Raw genomic sequence first — 26,595 nt, 5'->3', positions numbered from 1 at the left:
TATCTCCCTTTCTTGACTGAGAAAAACCTTAATTTCCATGGATGTCCCCATGTTCTCTCCTTGCCTTCCATATAACAAAAAATTTCATCATTTGAAATGCTATAACATCCATTCAAAAGTTTATAGACCTCTATAATATCACCCCTTTTTCTCCTGTTAACCAGAGTCTGCAATCCACATACTCGCAATCTGTCCTCATAATCTAAATCCCATAATTCAGATATAATCTTTGTAACTCTTCTTTGCACCCTTTCCACAGCTTCTTTATTCCCTTGGAATCCAGGAGACCAAATCTGTACATAGTAATCCAAATGTGTTCTTATCAAAGCCCTATAAAGAGGCAAAATTACTTCCTTATCCTGCCATGTCAAGGTTCGCTTCAACATAGCAATTATCCTCTGACTTGTATTTGCAACTTTTGTTATGTGACCTTTGAACTTTAAATTCTTATCCACCAATACACCAAGATCCCTTGCCTCTTCAGTTTCTTGTAGCATAATCCCGCTAATATAATATGCCACTGGAACTCTAATCACGCCAAAGTTCATAACTTTACACTTACTAACATTAAACTAATAGCCATTTTCATTTGCCCAGATTTCCAGTCTATTCAAATCATTTTGTAATTGCTGAATATCAGTAGCATCCCTGATTGCCTTCCTATCTTGGCATCATCATCAGCAAACAATTGCAAATCTGATGATAGACACTGCTTGATGTCATTAATGTATAGATTGAACAATAATGGCCCAAGGACTGAATCCTGAGGTACACCACTGGTTACCTTAAATCTGGCTGATTCACACCCACTGTATATCACTTTTTGACATCTGTCTGTGAACCATCCCCTGATCCAAGTCAATAGATTATATTCCAATCCCATATTCTCCAGTTTATGCAACAGCCTATTGTGTGATATCCTATCAAATGCCTTAGAAAAATCCAACATTATCATAGTGTATCCATTTCCTTTATCCAACGCGGCTGTAACATTGTTAAAAAATATGATTAAATTGCTAAACCATGACCTTTCTGCAGGGAACAGCATGGGTTTAGAATGCTTTTCTACCCATTTCTGTATGCGAGTTCTTACCAACTTCTATAAAATCTTCACTACCACACCAGAGATACTAATAGGTCGGTAGTTAGACACATCAGTTTTTGCACCACCCTTGTGCAATGGAACTATCATACATTCCTTCCATTCCTGTGGTATCATTCCTGAGCTGAGACGAGACTCAAGTTATACAAATGTGTGAAAGGCTTAGCCAATTCAGCTGAGCATTCTTTTAGCAAACGGGCTGATATTCCATCTGTCCCTATTGACAAATTCTTATCCAGGTTAAGATGCAAGAGCTCTTCAATCTCATTTGCATGAACCTTTAACTCTTCATCCAATGTAGCAGTAGCACTGTGCACCATGCTGCATATACCTGGTTGATATATCTTAGCAAAGTGAACACTCGTTAACTGAACAATCTCCTTAGCTTCCGACACTCGTGTACCATCTGCATTCAATAAAATTATTCTTCCACATTCATTCCTTCTTTTGCTTGTGGCATAATGATAAAATTCTTTTGGATTGCCTTTAGCTTGCATGGCCAATTTCTTTTCACACTCCATTTTAGCTTTTCTCACAATATTCGTTACTTTTCTGGCCTGAGCTTTATATATTTCATCACTCCTCTCACTCATATTCTCACGATATTCTTTCCGCATCATCTTCTTGTGGATCTCTTGCTTAATAAGGCTGCACATCATTTCACTCCCAGCCTATTTATTCTTCAAACGCTACGGATACATTGAGATACCTTCTCATTCCAACATGTCCCAACAATTCATAGTGCAGATCCCTTAATTTTCTCATTGCCAAAACACCTTTGTGGGCAGGTGCATTGTCCTGATGAAAGATGTTTTTTTCTTCTGCAAACCGGGTCTTTCTCGCGAATTTTTTCTTCTAGTCTGGTTAAAAGATCGGAATAATATTCCCCAGTTATTGTTTTACCCTTTTCAAGATAATTAATAAACAAAATGCCTTTAGCATCCCATGCCATTTCCAATGGCATGGGATGATATGCCGTCTTGCCATTGGAAATGGCAAGACGGCATATGAAATACCAATGCCATGACATTTCCTGCTGATGGAACCTACTTTGTCTTCTTTGTCGCTGAACAAATGGCTTCTGTCCACTGTTTTGACTGCTGTTTGGATTCTGGTATGTGAATCCAAGTCTCATCCATAATAATAAATCGATGTACAAAATCAATTTTATTCTTGTTAAAACGCTGAAAGCACTGTTCAGAGATATTCATGCGAGTGTGTTTTTAATCTGCTGTGAGTAAGCGCAAAATCCATCTTACTTAAAGCTTTTTCGTTTGCAATCCTTCATGCAAAATATATCCTACACGTTCTTTTGAAATGCATATAGTCAGCAATTTCACGCACTTTGACTCGCCAGTCATCCAATACCATATAGTGCACTTGATCAATGATTTCTGGTGTTGTTACACTTTTTGGACGTCCTTCACGTGGATCATCTTCAAGACTGATACAGCTACGTTTAAAGTCGGCAGCCCATTTCTTAATTGTTGAAAATGAAGGAGAAGAGTGTCCATAAACTTTTATGAATTTCGAATGAATTTCTTTTAGCAGTAAACCTTCTTTTACGAAGATTTTATAACTGCACAATACTCAATTTTATCCATTTCAAGGGATACAGACAACACTTTTGCTTCAGACAGCTGTATAAAAGAAACTACTTGATAGAATGACTTGCAATTTCATATGGATGCTTATGACAGATGTACCAACTTAGAAAAAAAAAATCTTGCCGATAGTGTTGCCATCTATGGTAGAGGTCGGGAACTTTTCAGACCACCCTCATAAAAAGAAATTATATGTATAGCTGTAAATCACTGTGTAATCAGTTAAATATTTTTTATTCCTCAAGTACCAGAAACTGTCATATTTATTGTACAACTACAGTTAGTAAATTTTGACTCAGTATTCCATTTAGTTAGGTTTTTATAATCTTAGTATCTAGTGCAAATTTTAGTGCACACTTAAAATGGTTTTGATCTTATTTCTTATTTGATCTTATATCTGATAATTTCTTTTCTGATTAATTCCATCAAGTGGACATATTAACAGATATAGCATATTAACTTTGTTATAGCAGTTTCATGATAGTGCTTCACAGTGTAAAAACACCAAGAGAGGAAAAAAATTAATTTTTTATTTCACTGTGTTTTTTATCCATCATCTTCATAGCACAAATTATAACTGACAAGCACACAGGTACTCAAATGAATCATTAGAAACAGTTCAAAATATAACTGAAACAGAACTAATGTCTTAGCATGGGGCCTTCTGAGAATATTAGTTCTGTTTTTGCTCTAAGATGCTAGGTAGAAAACCAACAAATTATTAGTAAGTTCAAGAAATTAATTAATTTTTTCCTTTCCTGGTGTTGTGTATCCCGTGAAGCACTATTATGAATAATCAACAACACTCAAGCCTTTCCATTTGTTATGGCAATGTTTGCTATAGTTAAAGTTGACTATATTCATTTGTTTTTTTACAGCCTTGAGTTTTCCCAGATCACAGCAAAATAGCATTTGGCTATTTTGTTGTGATCTGAGTTTAAGTTCCAAAGCTCTAACTGTAGTATAAATATTTTTGGTGCTGTTTTTCTTCTTTACTGTCTTTCTTTTATCTTTCTACTGGTTTCTACCCATTCAATTATTCATTCAGAATCTGAATTTTATCTTGTGAATGCTTCTGATCTCAGCATGGAAATTGAAGAAACCACCTGATCAGTAAATATATGTATTAATTCCATCAGGAGAGAGATTCATTTATGATCATCCTTTTTAATTCTGAAGTGAGTCATGACGATATTTTGAAATCACTATAGAAATTCTTGGGAAGATTTTGGTAAGAATATAGAAGACAAATTGTTTATCTTTTGTTATTAATTTTATTATTAAATAATCAATTATTAATTTTATTAAATTGATAAAAGTGTTTCGACAGTAAGTGCCAGTGAGTAAAGTAGAGTAAACACCATTGACAGTAAAATGGAAAATGTTGTTCTATGAAGGGCTCCAACTCCTTCACATCGTCCGTTATGGTATTCTGTAAGTGAGGATACAAAGGAGTTATTAGATGAGGCAAAATTGAAGAGCGAGATGGTGAAGATTGTAAGTCTCCTGCCATGCTATGATATAGGCAAATTGAGGAGGAGGAGGAGGGTAGTGATACCAAATGAATCACTATGCAGGTTATGCAAAAGGAATGATGTGGATCTATGGCCTTAAGTTTGGTGGAAAGAAGGGTTTCCTGTAATGCCTTATAGACTGCATCTGACTGGTTTTGGTGTTAAATATCTATAGAGAGAAAGAGAAAGCTTTGTTTACTGAGTATGCTGAAGTGCAAATTCAGCAAAACTTGCGCAATTAGAGTGGATGCAGGTGAATGTGTGAAGGCATCCATGAGGCAAGCGAGTGTGAAATGACCAACAAGTGCAAAATGTAGTCAATCAAGCAAAAATATTGAATAGGGTGGTTATTGCATGAAGTAAAGGTGAGTGGGGGGCCTTAAGGGATGCTGCAGTTTCAATACAATAATGCCAGAAGTATCAGGAACAAGAGGGAGTAGTTTTCGGCATTGGTTAGTGCAACCTTGCCAGAAGTTATAACCATTAGTGAGACTTGGTTAACAGCAGATGATGTAGTTATAGGGATAGAATGAGAAGGGTTTAATATTTCAGGAAAAGTGGATGGAGGGGGGTACTGCTGATAATAGCAGATGAATTGTAGCCAAAATAATAGGAGAAGGTAGGAGGGTGACTGTTTATTTGAAGCAGTCTGATATGAGATCAAGGCCAGTAAGACAAAATATACGATTTGGTTGATGCTATAGGCATAGAGGGATGGCATGGATCCCTGGAAGACAGGCATCAACAGATTAGTACAATAAGTGCAGGTTGAGTCTTGTGCCCCCAAGTCTTCTCTATCCAAGCATGTGATGGAGGAGACTTGGGGTACAAGAGTATTGGATCTGTCATAGGATCGCATGCGTTATCTGTAATCAATGTGGCCACATTGCTTCCAATTGGAGAAAGTGACTATGTGGTCTTGACGTGGGAGATTGTAAAAAATGAGGAATATTCTGTCAAGAAGGGGTATATGTGGAACTACAAGGCAGGTGATTATGACAAGCTTAGTTTTATGCCATGGCACAGCTTAAAGCTGTGCCATGGCATAAAACCCTGCAATGGAAAGATGTTAGTAGTGCATGAGAGATAGATAGGGGCATCTAGAAGAAACAATATTAAATTGTATACCTAAGGCAAGGTGGGGGTTAATCAGGTAGGAGTTAGATGGATGAGTAATATCATTAAGCAAGAGCTGCAGATAAAGAAAATGCTGTTGAGGGTATATAAGGAGAAAGGTGATCAGGAAACTCATGAACAGTAAAAGGGTCAGGCAAGAAAGGTGACCAGTATAATAAGGAAGGAAAAATCAGATTACGAGAAGAAACTAACTGAGTAGGCCAAAGGAAATCCCAAAGATTTCTTTTACTATTTTGCAAATAAGAGGAAGAATGACCATGGAAGAATAACCTTAATAAGTGCTGATGGTCATGCGGTGACAAAAGCAGATAAAATAGTTGAGTTACTGAGTTACCGCTTTGCAAAGGTATATCATACAGATGAGGTTAATGCTGTGACAGAAACTAAGTAGTAACAGAGGTGAATTGGAGGTTCTTGGAGGTGGGATTAGATGGGACATCAGCTATAATGCTTGCATTTTGTGGGAATGTGCAAGGTAACTGGCAGTGCCTCTGACTAGGTACTTTAAGTCTCAGCTCTGATAGCGTTCCAAAGCAGTGGAAAGAAGGTGAACTAATTCCCTAGCATAAAGGAGGTTTTAAGACTACAGTAACAACTTATAGACCAATAAATTGATACTTCAGTGGCAATTTATATACCAATCAGTATCTCAGGAGTGGTGGTAAAAAGTAGTGTAAAAATTGGTCAAAAATAGAATTCAAGAATGGGTAGATAAGAATATGATACTCTATGAGGGGCAGCATGGCTTTGTGAAGGGTCTGTCATGCCTTAGTAATTTACTAACTTTTTATAATATAATGACATCTGCGTTGGATAAAGGAAGTGGCTACACGATGATTCTGCTGGATTTTGCAAAGGCATTTGACCGAATACTACATGGAACTCTGTTATGCAAATTGGAACAAATGAGAGATGGATAAGACATTGGTTATGTGGATAAGAGGATTGCTACTGGACAGATACAAAAAGTGGTATATGAAGGAGCAGAATCCAGACAAAAGTTGGTGACTAGTGGTGTGCGGCAAGGTTCAGTGCTAAGATCACTACTGTTTAATTTGTACATAAATGATATAGAAATAACCTGAAAGGATATATTCAATTGTTTGCTGCTGATGAAGAATTAGGTAGAGTAATAATGAATCAAAACCATGTGGAAAGCTTGCAGGATTATTTAAATAAGTTTGTCCAGTATGGACAAAAGATAATGGGTGTCAGTTTAATGTGGAGAAAAGTAAAGTTACATTTTGTAACTTTACATTTTGGGTTCATTTTGGGATAAATAGATACAAGCTTGTACCAAATTGATGGAACTGTACTCTAGGAAATAGATGAAGCTAGAGTTTTAGGGATGGTGGTAGACAGAAAGTTGAAGTTTAAGATGACATATTAATTATATATTTGGTTTAATCCTTTATTCAAGTGTAAGCAAACAGAGTTTGCACCTGAAGTATTTTCAGGACGGGGGCAACTTGTGGTAAAGGTGGTATAAGTTCTGATCAATTGCCTTGGTATCCCATGCAAGCACATATCCTTAAGGGTATGTATAATGCTATACATTATGGAAAGGGTCACTACTTGGGTAATATTTTAACTGAACAGTGTATATTATTAATAAATGATATACACAAATTGTCAACAAGTTTCACCAGCTATTCTGTCTGGCTTCTTCAGGACAAGTATAACGGTATACACTAACGTTTGCTAATAAAAACGAAGAATGGAGTAACACAGTCAAATAAATTAAAACTGATGCGAAACATCATAAGCATGGAGCGTGGTGTCTCAGTCATTGTTTATTGAGCACATTATATAGTTTTTAGCAAAATGAAATCCTGATAAGCTGAGTGAATTTATTAGGCTTTTCCAGATGTCTTTCATTTTCAAAAAATAAAGTTCATGTTAGAACTTAAAAAGAATAACCAATTGCCTTTTCTAGATACACTAATAAAGAAACAAGAGAATGGACAAATCCAGCTCATAATCTATCAAAAACCAACAGACACTGGAAGTTACCTGCAAATTGTCTCACCATATTGCTTAAAAATAGAGTGACCAATATTATCTCAGAAGAAAAAGATCTCCTTGATGAACTCACTCTCATATATCAAACACTAGTAAACAACGGTTACCCAAAAAATATAATCAAAAAGATTCTTCATAGAAACCCTCCACAGCAACAACCTTTTGTCGCATAATATACATCGTCCATCGTCATTCCTTATGCATGCTCAGTTTCAACAAAAATAGCCAAACTCCTGAAGTCTTTCAATGTCAGAGTTGCTCTCAAACCTGTCAAAACACCACATTTTAAGATCTCCTAAGGACATTAATGCCTTCTTCAAATATGCAGGTGTATACAACATCCTATGTCCCTGTAGATTAAATTAAATAGGCCAAACATCAAGAAGCCTGGAAATTTGAAACAAAGAACATATAGGGGACTTGAACAACATCAGAACAGATACTTCAGTATTAGCCCATCACTTCTCAATCTCTAACCACATCAACTGTATCCTGAATGGTAAATCTATTGAACAAGTAAAATATTTCAGCTCTTTAGGCACAATTTTTACTGAAGATGGTAAATTAAATATGGAAATAGACAACGTAGTAAACTGGTATGGTAGGAAATCAGCTGAATAAATTTATATGGAATAAGAAAGAAATTAGTCAAAACACTAAATTAGCTGTATACAAGACAGTATTCAAACCAGTTTTAATTTATGGATCTGAGAGCTGGATTAGAAATAAAACACTTGATCAAAGGCTGGAGTCATCTGATATGATAGCTCTGAGAAAGATTAGTGGAGTGAACATATGGCATCAATGGCAGTATCATATTAAAAATGAGGATATTAGGACAGAACTTGCTATTGTTAGCATTTAGGAATGAATGTGTTGCCTGAATTTCCTGAAAGAACTTTGCTAATCTTTCCTCAGGAAGAGGAAAGATTAAATTAACAGAACAAGTATTCTTTGCTAGGGTGGCAGGGAAAAGATCCAGACAAAGACCAAGATGTAGATAGATCGATACAGTAAAAAGCACCTTAAAATACAGAAATATAAGGTCTGATAATATTGGGATCTTGAAATAGAACAGATTAATTTGGAGGAAAATTGTTGATCAAAGTTAGTAATGGCATAACTTTTTCATTTAGCTATCATAATATCAGGGTACATATTAGGAATTTGATGAAGTTGATTTCCTGGTTTTCAACCTTCACATGAAGGTCATTAAAATAAATTTAAAATGGAGGAAAACTCATGTAACCACCTTTATTAGTGTAGAATTTTTCACCTAAGTGTCATAGGCATCATCAATATAGGATCACAGAACAGCAATTAAACAATAACACAATTTTAAAAATTCTATATTAATAAATTGTTTTATTTTATGCAGATGTGTTGATTATACCAACTTATGGTATTTCATTATTGAAACAAATATTAAGGTCATCATATATACCCGACAAGCTACATTACAATTCAAATAATATGCCAAAGTGACACCCTATTGAGGGGAAAAAAAAGCCTACATCAAAGCTATATCCTATTATCTTTTATTCTTTTAATACAGCAGTAGTGGTGGCTTAACTAATAATTTAACGTAAGTATTTGTTATATTAATGCTAAGATTCTGGAGTACCATAGTCCTAATTATAATTTATAGTGAACCCTTAGAACAAAAGGTATGTGGGTAAAACATATGCCATCCATATTCTTGAGATTTTAAGACCATTGTTATTGAGATTAGAATGGTTGATTAAAATTTCACATGCCTCTTAAATTTGCACTTATACCAAGTTTTGGTATGCTATGATGAACAATGCCATTCAATTCTGTGTAGAACGTATATTATGATTATTATGGGACACCTCCAAGAAGTCCAAGATCTCATCATGGGAGGGTACCCAGCTCTATGCAACCCATGGTGTAGAACTGAGTGGCATCATTCTTTAAAGAATTTAACTAAAGGGACCTCGTACCCCCCCCCATAATCCATCTACTGCTCACAGCACCATCTGTTGCTATTAATAGTATTTTTGTCTGTAAGTGTATATGTACTGGGACTGATTTGCCTGTATTTGGAATGAAAAACCCAAGTTTCTGGAAGAAAAAACCTTGCTACTTTCATATGAGATTGACTAACTTACCTTCAGTTTAAAAAAAAAAAAAATTCATAAAGATTCCCCTTGTCATGATGAGAATCGAACTTGGGTCTTTTCATTTGGAGGACACAGTGTCCCGTTGTTCTTCTAATTATGTTGCAGAAGCATTACTATTAATATTATGTATTGATAGTGTTATATTCATTTATGATAATGATATATCTCGTTGTTATTAGTTATTTAGAATAAATATTTTCAGTTAATATGGGTCATTCATTTCCATTCTTCATTACAGATTTAAATCATTGTTCTCATCTAATGAGAGCTGTAAACCTAAATGCTGTGAAGAAATCTTTAAAAAATGCTGCAGTTGGAAAGTGTCAGGTTAGTATATTTTATTCATATAACAAACATTCCAAATCTTTTAGATCAAAATGTATTCTTAATAATGTGCTATATTTGCTCGAAACATTTCAGAGCTCTTTTGTTTCTGATTTTTCCCTTTTTTCTAATATGGACTAATAACATTTGGTGAAACCAGGTGAAGTTATTTGGTAAGCCACAAAGTGATAAGCTGTATCATGTTATATGTATATCACTTGTTATCATGTTATACTGTACAATGAGTTAGCTTTGCATTATGCCAGGAAGCGTAGGGTGGTATGACTGTATTTGTAGAGCTCCGAAAGCTAAGTTGTTTAGTTATAAAAAATAGCATAATCAGTTAAAAAATTGTGTTAGAATTAAACTGTATTGTGGAGTTAATTAGTTTTAAGTTAAAAGTTTTGTTTTAAATATTGTTAATTTAGTCTTTTGCACTATAAGTTATTTAGTGTAGTACATGGCACTGATGTGAAGCAGAACAATGGGGTCTAAGGCATCATTGTTTAAAGAATTTAACCAAAGGGACTTCGTACAGTGCAGTGTCTTCAAAATGTATGCATTACCAATGGCATATGGAATTTGGTTTGAAAGTGATAGCAGTAGGGCAAGTGTGCTGAAAATGCTGTGAGAGCGAAGGTCAAAAGTGTATCTCAAGTCACGAGATTGAAGTAGGGGATGGAACTCAGAATACATTTAAAAATGTGTGTGTGATGTAATGGCAGATAGGATTGAAAGAGAGATTAAATGTGACACAATTGAGATAGAGAGAGAGAGTAAAAGTGTTTATCGAAAGAATAGTATGACTTATGTAAAGAATAAAGAGTTGGTTGCAGTGAGGAAGACAGCTCGATTACATGGAGTGATACACAGGATCTGGCAGGATCTGGAACAAATGCAGAAATATCTGGCAAGCGAGTCAGCTGATAACAGAAAGAAGTGCGAGATAAGAGAAATGAGGGCTTGACCAATAGAGAAGGAAAAATCAAGAAACGATGATTCAATCATGAGAGGTGTGATCAATGAGAGATTGATGAAATCGTGCTCTCTGGGTGCAAAAAATGTTAGTGAGGCTATTAGAGCACAAAAAAGGTGAGGTGAAAGAGATGATCGTATTAGCTGGAACGAATGATTTGAAAGGAGAAAAGTATGGCATGAGAGAGGACATGAAAGAATTACTGGTAGCAAAAGAAAGAGTGAAAGAGTTAAGATAATGAGCCTGTTGCCACGGTATGACAGAGTAGAACTGAGAACGAGAGCCATAATAGCGAATGACTCGATGCGTAGGTTATGCAGGAGTAGTGTTTAGTTTGTGGATATGTGGAGTGAGTTTGATGGGCAAAAGGACTTATACAAGAAAGATGGTTTGCATTTGAATGGATTTGGTGTTCAGAGACTGGAAAAAGTGTTGTTGAATGAAGTGGGAGTTAAATGGATGAATATCATCATTAAGCTGGACCTGCAAAAAAAAAAAAAAAACAATTGTATAGGGAATTTAAGGAGGAAGGTGACTAGCAGGCACATGAACAGTACTAGGCAAAGGCCAGAAGGGTAACTAACTAGTCATGCCTCAGTAGTGGTAAGAAAGGTAAAAGCAGAGTATGAAAGGAAATTAGCAATGCAGGCTAAAGATAATTCCAAACAGTTCTTTTGATATGCTGCAAGTAAAAGAAAGAATGATTTTAATGAATGCCAGTGGTAGGGAGGTAACTCAATCAGTCAAAATAGTAGAATTACTTAGTGAATACTTTTGCAAGAGTATATCATCCAAGTGGTGATATTGCAGAAATGAGAGAGGCCAATGCTTATATGGGAACTGAGGTAATTGAAATGGAGGTGCACAGCATATTACAGAACCTTAATGTGAATACATCTGTGGGATTGGATGGTATACCAGCTTGAGTTTTACATGAAGCTGCTAGGGAATTGTACTTGACTTTAATTGCACTTGACCATATTGTTTAATCTAAGTCTCAGCTCTGGGTTAGTCCCAAGAGGGTGGAAAGAGGGGGAAATAGTTCCATTGCATAAAGGAAGCTCCAAGACTGATGTAGCAAATTACCAACCGATCAGCATATCAGGAGTTGTTGTCACAGTATTGGAGAAGTTAGTCAAGAGCAAAATACAGGAATGGATAGATGGAAATGAGATACTGTATGGCAGGGGGAGGACAACATGGTTTTTGTAAAAGGTAGGTCATGTTTCAGTAACTTGCTCATCTTTTATAATACGGTGACAGCTGAGTTGGATAAAGGTAATAGGTTTACAGTGATACTGCTGGACTGTGCAAAAGCCTTTGACAGGATACCACATGGAATTGTAATCAGTAAACTATAGCACATGGGGTAAATATATAGGGTTGGTGAGGTGGATAGGAGGGTGGTTGATGTAGAGATATCAGAGAGTAGTTTATTCAGGAGTAGAGTCCAAAAGAAGGCCTGTCACTAGTGGTGTGCTGCAGTGCAGGGCACTGTTCTTGGACTGCTACTGTTTAATTTGTACATTAACGATATAGGAAAGGATCTTGAGAAGAACTGTTCAGTTGTTTACGAATGGTGCAAGTTGGGTAGAGCAATAGTTAATACAGATGATGTAAAAATTTTGTAGTGACGATTTAGATAAATTTGCAGACTGGGCAAAGGAGAATGAATGTCAGGTTAATGTGGCAAAGTGTAAAGTTGTGCATTTTGGGGTGAAAAGATTACCAGCTGTATACCACACAGTGGAACTGTACTCCAGGAAATCGATGAAGCAAGAGACTTGGGAGTGTTAGTGGATAGAGAGTTAAAGTTTAGAGGACATATAGCAAAAGTGGCTAAAGCAGCTCATCAGATTACTTGTTTACTGAAGAATACTTTGACTAGAAGAGAGACAATCAGGTTGTTGTTCCTCTCTATCGAGCCTTGATATGATCCATCTTGACTACAGATCTGGGCACCAGAGTTTCTTGACAGTGAGGAGGAGATGATCCAGAGGCAAGTGACCAAGATGGTAGCAGGTCTATGGAATGAACCTTACAAGAACAGGTTTGAAGATTTGTGGGTTAAAGAAACTGGTTGACAGGTGGAAAAGGGGTGATATGATGGAGACATACAAATTACTGAATGGTTTTTACAAGATTAATTCAGAGGAAATTTTTCAGAACGGGTCTGGTGGTGGTGGTGGGAGAACTAGGGGGTGGGGCATCCATGGTAGCTGAGTAAGAGTGTAGTTAGCAGGTGTTAACACTGAGTTTTTTGCTTGGAGAATAGTGAATGGGTAGAATAGGTTGCCAGAGTCTGTTGTCGGTGCCATGACTGTGAATGATCTCAAATCAAAGTATGACAGATACTGTGCAAATGTTGGATAGTTCCTGACATGATGATTAGGGCCTCCTTTGAAGAATCCAAGGACTCCATTTAGCAGCCTGTAATAATAATAATTAGAAACATCCCCCCCGATTTACATGTTCAGCGCAATAATGAAGTACCACGTGATATCAACATCACGTACAGCTACTATAAATGGGCACACCTATCCTCTGTATGTAATCAGTAAACATTTGTCAATAATAGGGAAACATGGTGATGTAAGCCAATTTGAATCGCAGGCAGATTGTTGGGGCTTGGAGGGCAGGTGCCAGTATTTCGGAAACGGCTGCACTTGTTGTTTCCATACTACTGTATCAAGGACGTACCAGGACTGGATTAACCATGAACAGACATCCAGTAGAAGGGCTCACATTGGTCAGCCATGCCTGTTTGATCCTAGAGGTGAGCATCGAGTGTCATGACTGGTGTCTCAGTAGTGACGTGCAACAGTCACACCGCTCACCTACTAGTACAACAGTGGAGCAGTTCAACTCATTTCCACATGCACCATACGGTGGTGTACCTTGCTTCACTTGGGGTTCCACAGCTGAAGATCAAGAAGGGTAACTCATGATGACTGCCAGGTATCGCAAAGAACACCTTGCATGGGTCAAGAAATGTTGGCAGTGATCTTCTTCCATCAACAGATGGAAGAAGGTCACCTGGAGTGATGAGTCCTGCTTCACCATGCTGATGGCAGGGTTCACATTTGGCATAAACAGTATGAAGCCTCATCCCCTGGTTCTACAGTTTGGTTTGACTAAGTTGGTGGAGATGGTGTTATGGTCTAAGGAGCTTTTTTCCTGGCACGCCCTAAGTCTGTTGGTTATCATCCCAAAAGCAGTGCTATCCTCTTAGTCGACCATCTCCATCCATGTCTGCAGTGGGGGGGGGGGTCTACCACAGTGCCAACTTTCAACAGGACAACGCATCGTGTCATCAGGTTCATACAACCACTGAGTGGTTGGAGGAAAATGACAATGAATTTGCCACATTGCCTTGGTCCTCCAAACTTTCCTGACTGTAACTCAGTTGAACGTGTGTGTGGGGGATATGGTAGAATGGGGTGTGAAAACTGCTGCTCCTCCTCTGTAGAATGAGTGTGAACTGATGGCGTTGCTGCAGCAGACATGGATCAAGTTACTCATGGAGTTAGTTTAACACCTTGCACAATCTGTTCCTAGGTGTCTGTGAGCCATGATTGCACAGAGAGGTATACAAATGCATTATTAGGTGGGTGTTCCTAATGCAAAGCTAACTCAGTGTATATACCTTTGTACTGTAATATAAATAAATTAAACAGAAATTATTTAATTTATGTTTAATTTACATGAATATGAATTATTCATGTAAATGAGAAATTGAAATTGCATACAGAAAAGAAAACAAGTGCCTTCCATTTAAAAAAAAAAGTAAATAAAGAAAAGCTATGTTCTGTTGGGGAACAGTGAGAGCTAGCATGTTATCACTTTGCTGTAAAGGGACGTAGATGTGAAAAATTGAAATTAACAGTGGTAAGTCAAAATTCTTTCTTGCTGTGTATTTATTTTTTACTGAGCATGGTTTGTGTTAATTTGTGCCCAATAGCAGCAAAACAGAACATAACAAAAATATCAAGATATTAGGATAAAAATGAAATGATTATCACATTAAAAAAATAAAAATATGTACAAAAGTTTTTAAATGAATTAAAGTCAAGCAGCTTTTAGTTTTGAAATTATCATCATTTCTTGATTGGCACTCTTGAGAGGTGAAAAAGTACTTTTATACAATTAACTTTACATTGTTAATATCTTCTTATCAGCAGTTTTCTTTCAAATTAATCAGTTGTTTATCAGAAACCCAGAATTATCATATCTTATATTTTGTCCTTTTAATTTTCATCACAGCACTTAGTGTTTTTTTTTTTTTTTTTTTTTTTTTTTTAATTTGCAATCAAACATTTTTTTTTAACTGGCATCAAACACCTGTTTAGCTAACCTTCCCACACCCATTATGATTAAGTGACCATACCACTTAAAATTAGCTCTGTCTGTTTATTCTTGTATGCTTTTACCAGTCTTCCCATGCCTGGGAAGACTGGTAAAAGTATAAAAGATATTTATCAAGAAGGTTTCAAAATTATCTGGAAGCTAATTTTTTGAAAAAAGTAAAAAGGAACCAGAAGTGATAAAGGTGACATGAAAACTGAAGATAAAGATATTGTGACAACATATGGCAAGGTACCATTCAAAATGCTGCAATTCTCTGACTTAAGCAGATCATTATATTGAGCAGTACATATTATATTTTAGTAAGTCAGTAGTTAGAAATGAAGGAGGTACAGGAAAGTAGTCTGATGTAAAGTCAGGTGCTAGACAAGGATACACATTATCTTCACTGTTATTCATCAACTATTTGGGTCACATTATTAATGAAAGTAGCATTAAACTTGATATCATATTTGGAGATATTAATCTCGTCTTCTCAGTTCCCTAACTGAATTGAATGCTCTAACAAATTTGATATGAAAATCAGTAGTAAAAAGATAGACTATTTTAAAAGACAGAAACATTTATAAACATTATTTGTCATGAATAAGGAACCGATAGAACAAGTAACACATTTCAGCTATTTAGACATAATTTTTAATTGAATATGGAAATAGACAACATAATTAGTAAAGTTGGTTTGGTAAGGTAGAGTGTCAATTGAATAAATTTATATAGGATAAAAGAAAAATGGGTTCATTCCAATATTAACTTATTAATCTTGGAGTTAGAAGTACAATAGCAGATCTAGGACTGAGACCACAGATATGAGAGAAAAATTAGGAGAGTTGAGCAGATGGCAACAATGACAGAATCATATTAAAAATGAAGATATTAGGAAGGAATTTGACATTGTTATTCAGGAATGCATGAGCAGAGCTAACCTCAGGTGTATAGAAGATCTGATAAGTGACAAAACTTAAACAGAATGGGAAAGGAAAGGTTAGAAAAACAAGTGTTTGATCCTAGATTTTGATTCCAGATGCCTGGATAAAAATCCAGAGGAAGATCAGTCGAGATCTAGGTGGACTGATGTAGTTAGAGATACCTTAGAACACCGAAACATAGAATCTAACAGTATTAGTCCTGAATTCGAAGGAAAATTGTATAATGTAAACTTTTCATGTACTATTATACTATTCTCTTCATCCCCCCCTTCTTGAATGGTACAAATTAGGAATTTGACAATAATGATAATGAAAATTTGCCACATTTTAATTTGTAGACAATGCAGATAGGAACAACTGCCCTATCAGATAAGCATTTATCAGGTTTCTAAGAAGGTGTCATTTGACTCTGACCAATCATTGAGCCTAACATGATTTCAAATTAAATATTTCATCCTCTTAAATGTTAGGCTCATTAGCCTGTAATGGCTAAAAGCTTGGCTTCTTAGAAACCCAATTACTGCTATAATGAGGCAGTTAATTGTATTTACATATCTGCTGTGTGTATCAACTCATGTATTCTCAGGCCATTTTATGTTTTACAGGATGAAAAATCTGAGTTTCTGAGATATTTCATCCTGTAAGTTATATGACATCCATCTGCCTGAGAGTTTATTTATCCCAGCCAGACTTCTAACTATTACTTTGCACATCTTTCATTTAGGCTGTTAACTGATCCTTCATTCTTGTATTTAATTTTCCATCATAGATCTCATTAAACTGTTCTGTATTTGCTATCAAAATAATTGCTTATTTCTTTCCTTTCACTCTAATATATGGTTATTCCTAACATTATATCCCCTACCCTATCTCTGGAATTGATCAAGTCTATGTCTTGTAACCTTACTGTTAATGTATTGAACCATTTCTCTGTTTTGTTTAGGTATGCAAAAGCTCTGTTATAAATAAAAATTCAGAAAAAGCAGGTGAGGATACTGACTTATGGATGTGTCTTCAATGTGGTCACCAGGGTTGTGATAATGTAACATGGACAGGACATGCATATCAGCATAATAAGGTACCTAGATCTGATTGCCATGCTGTTGTTGTAAATATATCTACATGGTGTTCATGGTAAGTATATATTTCCAACATTCATTAACTTGACAAATTGGAACATAGGACATGATAATTAATAAAATATAATGTGGATTTAACTTACATAAGTATTTTATTGGATAAAATTTTTGCCCTAGTATCAAGGGCATCTTCAGTATAATTTTCAGATTAAACAACAAGAACAGAAACCAGTAGAAACTATTTGTAATTAAACTTGTTACATTTGGTGAATTTAAATAGAAGTGATAGACTTAAATTATATATCTTATGGGAAATAGTTCTTTCTTCACAAATTTCAGAATTAATTTCATTTTTAATTAATTATTATTATTACATTTTTTAAATCTCTTGTTAAAGTTATTTTTACTAAAACCTTAATGTATTTTGACCATGATGCTCTGCATTGTGTAACTACATTTTGTGCATTTTCATCATTGAATCTGCTGGTTTCCATTCTTGTTTAATTTGAAAGTTATACTGAAGATGCCCTTGATACTAGGATGAAAATTTTATGCTAATAAAATATTTATGTAAGTTAAATCCATATTATGTTTTACTGATTAATTTTACTTTATTTTTATTGAATATTGCAATTTCTCTGTATAGGGATTTTTATATTAATATTAAAATATCAAGGTTAACATCTTGTTTATATTGGTTTTCAGAAAAAAAAAAAGTTATTAAAATTCTGAATTCATTCTGAGCTTTCTTTGGATAGTTCTATAGATACATACCTTTACATTATGAAGACTCATCATGAGCTTTCTGTCTGATAGAGTTTATCTCTTTTTCAGTTATCTAGGATAGAAATGGTTTTGAAAACCTTTCAATTTAAGATTGCAGATTGAATTTGATTAAAACATTGCTTCTAGAGCTTGAGCAAGAGTAGGCTTTAGTAGTGCAGCTAGTCTTGTCCTTGTTCTGGGACTGTGGTAGTATTGAAAAACTTTATAAAGAGTGAGACATTTTATTTTCTCTTTAAGAAAAATTTTCAAAAAGGGATTCTTTTTTCAAGTTGGTTAGGTTGCTTTTAATTTTCAGCGCATTTTGGTAGGACATACTTTATTATCACTCTAGCTCTGACTGAAGAATTTTGATAATTCACATCATAGATCTTTTATTAAAATTTAGCTGTAAAATTTAATTTTGGACTGCATTTGAGAAATTTGATCTATTGATTTTTTCTTTCCATTATGTGGAACAGCCTATTTCTGTTTAACATCCAGTTTTCCATCTCATTGTATACATGTACTGCAAGAAGAGAACTGTTACCACAATGCAGTGACTTAACCTGAAATATATGTTATACATTTCATGATGTAGATTTTAAGATATTTGTTTCATTGTTGCATATTACATATTTTAGTCCAAGAAATATGACATTAAGAAATTCTTTCACTTTGGCAGTAGGTTGATTTTAAATCTTTCAGAAAATTTAAACCAAAATGGAAAAAAAAGTGAAATTAATAAAAGAAGGCTTCAGTTCAAATTATAAACTCTTTTAAAACTCTTTTATTTTGTATAAGAATATCATAATGAATATTTAATAAAATTCAATCAGTGAATTTTATTAATATTCATTATGATATTCTTATACAAAATAAACTTGTGACGTGGATTGGAGAGTGGCTGACTGACATGTATCAGAAAATTATATAATGGGTGATGAGTCTGAGAGAAGGCATATGACCAGTAGTGTATCACAGGATTCTGTACTTGGCCATTGTCACTTATTGGAGATGGAATGTAGGGGAGATATTCAGTTGTGTGCTGATTATGCTAATTTGGGATCAAGTAATAAGGGACATATCTGATATAGAGTATCTCTTCAGGTTGACATGAACAGACATCCTATGCTATTCCAACTCAACATTACCAGAGTTCAAGATCAGTATTATTATTATGGGCAACTCCAGAGAGTCCTTAGACTCATCGAGGGAGGCCCCAAACCATATTCATCACAACTATTTGACATTCATACAATATCTATCATACCTTGCCTTAAACTCATTCACTGTCACAGCATTCACCAATTTACTGATTAGAATTCCATGTGGTATCCTGTCAAAGGCCTTAGCAAGTTCCAGTAGAATCACTGTAAACCCATTATCTTTATCCAGTTCAGCCATCACTGTGTTATAATACGTGAGCAAGTTACTGAGGCATGACCTACCTTTCACAAAACCATGCTGTTCCCGATACAGTATCCCATTTTCATCTATCCAATGTTGTATTTTCCTGTTGACTATTTTCTCCAATACCTCAATTTTATTATATTTTGTTTGGTTGTCATGGAGACGTATGTAAGTGAGCGAGCACGTTTTTGGAACACCACGTGAGGAGAAGGTTTATTGAAAAGAGTTTTAGAAAGAAATCACAAGAATAATTTAGGCGGGAAGAATGGATATATAAGCGAAGAACGCTGAAATTATTAAAAGAGAGAGAAAGGAGAGGAGTAGCATTAGGTTGGAATCGGAGCATTCGGGAATCACAGTGCGATAATAGCGAGTAGGCAAGTCACTCAAGCAGCTAATAAAGTCTACTAGTCAAGAAGCAGTTAGCTAATAAGTTGTAGAATAACAATTATAGCTACGGAAAACAGCTGAGAGACTATTAATTAGACTAGCGATATTTGAATTGAGATATAATTTCAGGGCTGACCTGTCAAGGACACACAGAATCTTGAAATAAAGCATCGAGTAACTAGAGAATAGTAGAGGCTGTAAAATTGAAGTTTACCGTTAGCTGTGTTTAGAATTGTAGTGTCTAAAGAATTAATTGAATGCCGGAAGAGTGAACAACTGTGCATATAAAACCTCAAGTTAAGGAATTATTGTATGTTGCCTTATTTCATGAGTTATCAGTAGGTACTTTATGCAACAACGTTTGTTTATGTGTATTGTGACCGATGATTAATTCAGTTATTGCTTAGAAGAATCATTTTAATGAGTACCGTATACTGTTTAAATGTTTACAGTTATAAAAAGTGTTTACGTATAAGTATGTGAAGAAAAAAGATTATTGGTAAGATTATTCCAACCATTAATATTCCTATACAGAGAAGTGTGAGAGTTTCATCCTAGAATTTCCTTATACTAACAGTAACTATTGAGGAAGTTAGCTAAAGTGTAAATTTAAAAGTGTTTGTTTGTGAAGTGGTATTACTGCAGTTTTTGTTGTATTTGGAACTTAAGGAACTGTGAGAAGACTGTATTATAGAGATAACAGATTAACCATTGTATGAGTTGAATGATTGAATTTACCTGAGGAGTTAAAATGTTTGTGATATCTTAATTACTGATTTGAATTTAAGTGTAAAATTTGTGAATCTAAATGAAATGTTTGTTTTTGTTTATCTAAAGTTGTATTTTGCCTGAATCTCTTTTACTGCACCATTCATAAAATATTCGAACCAAAGCGGGTAAATTAAGTAAGTCAAATATACTCGGCCAGTATATATTTTAAGGAGAAATAGTTGAAGGTTGATTTTTCTTCAATTCTTAAACTAATTCAGATATAGAGTGGCACAGTCTTTAAATATAAATTTTCTCTATATTTGAATTAGAAACCAACTAGCAACTTATTATTTTGTTTAAGAACATCATAGTGACTAACATGTCGGATCCAAAGTATAGATTGAGACGAAGTAGGATCCAACACAGTCAACCATTACCTCCTGCAAACACTTCTTAACCACCTCCCATGCACTATCAACATCCAGCCCTTGCAGTTTTACATGCGTACACTCCTAAGCTTGTCATACTTACCAGCCCAGTAATTCCACATGTACCCTGTCTTAATTGTAAATTCCACTCCTTTAGCCACCTCCCAAGTCATGACCTTATGGTCACTCTCACCAATTGGTTGCAACATGGTCATGTTTGTTACAGCCACATTCTCAGTTGCAATTACTAGGTCAAGCACTCTCTGCCCCCTGGTATTTTCCACTACATGCTGTCGCAGATAGTTGTCCCTTAATAACTGCATAAAATCCAATTCCTTCCTCCCATGTGCCCTCTCCTCTTTCCAGTCAATGTTACCATAATTGAAATCACCCATAATAATTATCCTCCTTCCACTCATTTCTTCTATTTGCCTATGCATACTATCCCCACCATCTATTCCATCACCTGGTCTATAGCAGTACCCAATTGTATATTTTGTTCTGCTAGATTCTATCTCACACCAAACAGCCTCAAATGTGCTCTTTTCTCTATCCTGCAGTTCAACTTCAATACTCCTTGGCTGCAACTCATCAGCTATCATCAATAACACTCTTCCCCCTTTTTATTCTCCCTGTCACTCCTGAACACGCTATACCTGCCGCATTCAATCCCACTAGCTTTATCATCTTCTGTCAGCTGTGTTTCACTAATACCAACAACCTGTGGCCTGGAAATGCCAACCAAGGCCAAAAACTCTTCCTTCTTGTTCCTAATACGCTTAGCATTAGTGTACATGAATTGCAGAAGCCCAGTCCCATCCCTACTTTGATGCCTTATACTAACTATCCCATTCTGATTTGTTGTCCTTTGTACTCGCTCAGGCAATAAGAAGCCTGAAATGGCAAAGAAACAGAGCCAGCTGAGGAATTGGATAAAAAACTAAAAAACAAAAACTGATGAGATCTTTTTGAGCAATAAATACAAAATATAGTATTCAGGCAATGTCAGTCAAGGAAAAGAAGGAGTGCCCATAGTATTCAGCACTAAATACGAGGCTAATCTTGAATGGCTGGCAGTATCAAGTAGAGTGATGTGGGCAAATATCAGAATGGGGAACTGGACATTAAGACTTATTTGTGCCTATGATCCCACAAAAGGTTCTACTAAGGTAGAAATGGGGGAATTTTTTGATGCTTTAGAGAAAGCAACTGACACAATGAAAAAGGAAAAGTTGGTCTTTGTTGGGGATCTAAATAGCAGAGTAGGAAATGATTGTGAGACATACAAAAATATTTTGGGAAAATTTGGAGAAAAGAGCAAAGCTAATAATAATGGCAAATACTTATTGGATTTATGCTTAGGACATGGACTGGTTATTACTAACACAATGTTCCAACATAAAAATGTGTACAAATTCACACAGAGAGAAAAGGCAAGGAATAAGAAAAGTCTCATTGAGTATGTTATGTTGATAATGATGTTTTCTCCCTGATGCAGGACACTAGAGCAGTGCTTCCCAAACTTATGGATGTAAAGGCCCCCTATGGAAAAATTAAAATATTTCACATTCCCCATCGAAAAAAAAACATCGTAATACAGACATATATTATTATAATATTTATTGTATTTATATTCAAGATTTTGCATTTGTAAACTTCTTGTGCTTCTTATCAATACCTTTTGAAATGAAACTTATATAAATAAGCATATATTTGCTAATATTCATTAAGCACCCAAATACACAGGAAGCAAAATTTGTGAACCAACACCAATGTGTGGTTTGTTCCATTAAAATATAAAAAATAATAAAAAAGAAATAATAAATAATGAAAATGAAATACATTTCTTTTAAGATTAAAAAATCTACTTAGTCTTAAAACATTTTAAATTTGTTTTCATTATTTCATGACCCCCATGGGGGGCTGCAGCCCACAGTTTGGGAAGTGCTGCACTAGAGTGTACAGAGGATTTGAAATTGGAAGTGATCACCGTTTAGTCTTGAGGAGGATAAAATTGAATTTCTTAAAGTGAATAAAAGTTGAGCAGCTCTCAGATGTGACCTGTAGACTAAAATACACAGATTATTGAAGAAAAAATGAAAGAGTTTGAGAATAGGAACCAAACCTTGGAGATTCAGTAGCAACCCTGAAGAAAACATTGATTGATTCAGCCAGAGAAGCATGTGGTGAGGTTGTCTGCAAGGATAGAAAAATCAGAACTCCATGATGGACACAGGAAGTTAAAGAGGCATTGAAGGAAAAGAAGAAAGCATATCAAAAGTTCCTGGCAAATAAGTCAACTTGTGCTCTTAGAAAATACAGAGACAAATGTAAGAAAGCGAAATACTGTGTAAAACTAGCTAAACAAAAGTCATGGGAGGACTTTGGCAAGAACATAGAAAATAAATATCAAGAAGGTGGCAAAATATTCTGGAAGTTGTTGAAGAAGCTTAGAAATGGAGGAAAGTGTGCTGTAAAAGGAGTTAAAGATGATAAAGGTGACATGAAAACGAGAGAAAAAGATATCCTTGAAGTATGGAGTAATTACTTTGAAAAATTGCTAAATCAAACAAGCGGTGATGACAGCACAGCGGTAAAAAACACAGTAGGTATGCAATCAGGAATATATATCCATACTTGAAGTTAAGGTTTTTGGGCGGGAAGGTATTCCCGGGAATGTTTTTCATTTTCCCGTTCCTGAATCCTTTTATGATTTATTAAATCATAAATCATATTTTAATTTTTTTTTATAGATTGTCATCACAATGAGTAAAGAGTAGAATGTTGGGAATATTTTAGAAAAGATAAAGATAACGAATCAGCTCGTTGCCAGATATGCTCCAAAACTTTGCAATGCATCATCAACCAGCGGTCTACATAGGCACCTAGTATGCTTTCATCTTCTAAGAGACAAACAACAATTTAGCATTATGTCAAGGGACTGGATTTAGAAGAAACCGTAAACAAATTAGCATCCTTGGATGGGAGATATCAATCAACACCATCACAAAAAAGTGAGTTTATTACAGAAAGTTTCACAAGCAAAGGAATGCAGTTGCCAAGAAGTCCATCTTCAGTTACGACACTAATACATAATTATTATAGTAAAGTGAAACAACTGTACATCCAGAAATGGGAAGTATTCAAATGTAATAATAAAAAACTGTCTATTTCAATCGATGAGTGGACCAGTTGCAAGAATATCAGATACATGAATGTTCTTATACTGCAATGAGACCTCTATGAACCTTGGTTTAATAAGAATATATGAGAACTGTCCTGCGGAAAAAGTGTTATCCTTGCTTCAGGAAAGATTAGAAAACTTTCAGTTAAAACTTGAAAGTGATGCGGTTGCAATTACAAGTGACGGTGCAGCTGTTATGGAAAAATTCAGGAAAATTATCAGGAAATGATACAAGGAAATGAGCTTATATGAAGCAAAGCATTCTCTCACTCCCAACTTGAAGATGCTTTTAGACGCACTGTTAACAATTTGACCAATGTCTACAGAAAATGAAAGAAATTTTTCCACATCAAGTATATTTGTTACAAAGTGAAGATCACGATTGTCTGATCGAGCAATTAATACTCTATGTTTCTTAAAGTTGCATTTTAAAAGTGACAAAAACCATTTGAAGTATTTTTTAATTTTCAAACTAATAATATTTGCATTTGTTTTCTATTAATGGTTAATTTAATAAATAAAATATTTAAATGAGATTGGGAATGTTAATACATTGTGTGATATATGTGAAAACTCACTGTATACTATAAGGTTTGGTTAAATAAAGTTTGCATTAATTACATTGTTTATATTTTGAGAAAACCTGAAATAGAAACCTAGCCAAAATGATACCGTAGTGACCCCTGTTTAGCACTCAGGGCAAGAGATGCACTAGTCATGAAATTCCAGTCGACCTCCATTTAGGAAATTTCATTTACTCATTTTTTGCTTCAACCTTTTACATATAGGAGTGTCTCGGAACCTCTGAAAGACTGCGCCAGGGGCCACGAACCCCGGTTGCCCCACCTTCTCTACGGCCATTCTGTTTATTAACATATATTGTTATAGTCATTATTACAGATGATCAACGAAAATTAAATAAAAAAGATTATTTCGGGAATTCTCGGGAAATACGATTTCCCGTTCTTGATTCCCGAAGGCTCCAAAATGTTGGGAATTTGGAAGCACACTACTTGAAGTAGAAAAAGCCATCAAAAGCCTGAAATGTGGAAAGGCAGCTGGAATAGATCATATTCATCCAGAAATGCCCAAGTATGAAGATATTTGTGGTGGCACCTGTGAATAAGTAATGTTTTACAACTAAAAAAAACAGCCACGTGAAAGTGCTATGCCTACCGTGCGAAGTAAAGATAGCGGCAATAAAGGCCAACAACGGAAGATCACCTCGAGCCCTGTCAGCGTAGCATCGCCAATCACCAGCAAACCGAATGACATTACGAAGTGCCGCAGCTGTGAAACCAAAGTCAAAGAAAGGAAAAAAGGTATATTGTGCGATTTCTGTTGCAACTGGCTACATATTTCCTGCACGAAAATAAATGAATCTACGCACAAGCTTTTTACCGATCTTGACCAGCCCTACTTCTGTACGATGTGCCTCCCTTCCGTAAAACAGATACTAAACTTAGGCAAAAGAGTTGAAAACCTCAAGCAACAACTTAATACTATGATCGATACTTTCTCCTCCAAAATCGGAAAGTTGGAAACTAAGCTCGAGACGCTTGATGATCAGTGCCTGATCGCGAGTGTGCCCGTGCCTGCCAACAAACTTTTCAAATTAATCGCATCATCAGTACATGAGTCGCTTGAGGCCGAAAATAGGAAACTCAACATCTTTATCCTGAACTTTTCAATGGAAAACGGTAAATCCTTAAAAGAAGATGTCGGCAAACTAGTAGGAAATGCAATTTCGATCCCAGAAATATCGTCAAATGGCATCGTATTGGACCCATAAACAAAAGAAAGGATGGAACAAACTTTCCACGTCTCGTGAAAATGACCTGCGACTCACCAGTAAACACATCCAAATTTATAACAGCGATAAACAACAAGCTAAAGGACACTTGTCTCCAGTCGCACACATGTGCTCGACCCAATTTAAACTTTGTCCAGAGAGAACAAAGACGCCAACTCCGAAGACAACTAGAAGAAAAAGGCCAAAATGGAGACAACAGTTGGATGATAGACTACAAATAAACCAAACTAGTACAAAAACCAAGTGATGCACCAAGGACACCAGTATGCAGGCACTGCATAGGAAACATGCAAGCCCCTTGGGGTAAAATCCATACCTCACAGAATCTTGCATATCCAACATCCGTGTCCTCAGCTCCAGCCTAAATAGCATCCGCTACCATCTGCAGTCCACTAAACCCCTACTCTTTTTAACAGAAACTCAAATCTCACCTTACCCCCCAGCACTATTCATCTCAACCTTCCTAACTATACACTATTTAACTCCTTTCTACCCAAGGGTGGTGTCTGTGCATATTTCCGCTCTGACATACCCTGCCAGAGAGCAACTAACTTAGAATCACCCAACTTCGACCTTCTTTGGCTGAAGATATCCCTACCCCACTCAGTCAAATTCATCTGCTGTCTCTATTGCTCTCCTAATACTACCAATCACTCTGAGCTCTTTCATTTCCTCTCCTTAAAAGTTGATTTTCTCCAGTC

At 35.6% G+C, this 26,595-nt stretch overlaps 1 protein-coding gene across 1 annotated transcript in view; it reads left to right on the top strand.

The window, feature by feature from the left end:
• Usp16-45 (ubiquitin specific protease 16/45) overlaps positions 1-26,595 on the top strand; it is a 279,308-nt gene that overhangs the window by 26,768 nt on the left and 225,945 nt on the right. Inside the window, exons 3-4 of the mRNA XM_090402847.1 lie at positions 9,762-9,850; positions 17,058-17,248. Of these exons, the coding sequence (XP_090258973.1) occupies positions 9,762-9,850; positions 17,058-17,248 (280 nt within the window). The remainder of the gene's footprint in view (positions 1-9,761; positions 9,851-17,057; positions 17,249-26,595) is intronic.

The sequence above is a fragment of the Typopeltis vanoorti genome, chromosome 13 (genome assembly GCF_054136105.1).
Source record: "Typopeltis vanoorti isolate ZY-2024b chromosome 13, IOZ_Tvanoo_1.0, whole genome shotgun sequence".
Lineage (NCBI taxonomy): Eukaryota > Metazoa > Arthropoda > Arachnida > Uropygi > Thelyphonidae > Typopeltis > Typopeltis vanoorti.
This window is presented reverse-complemented; position numbering and strand designations above follow the sequence as displayed.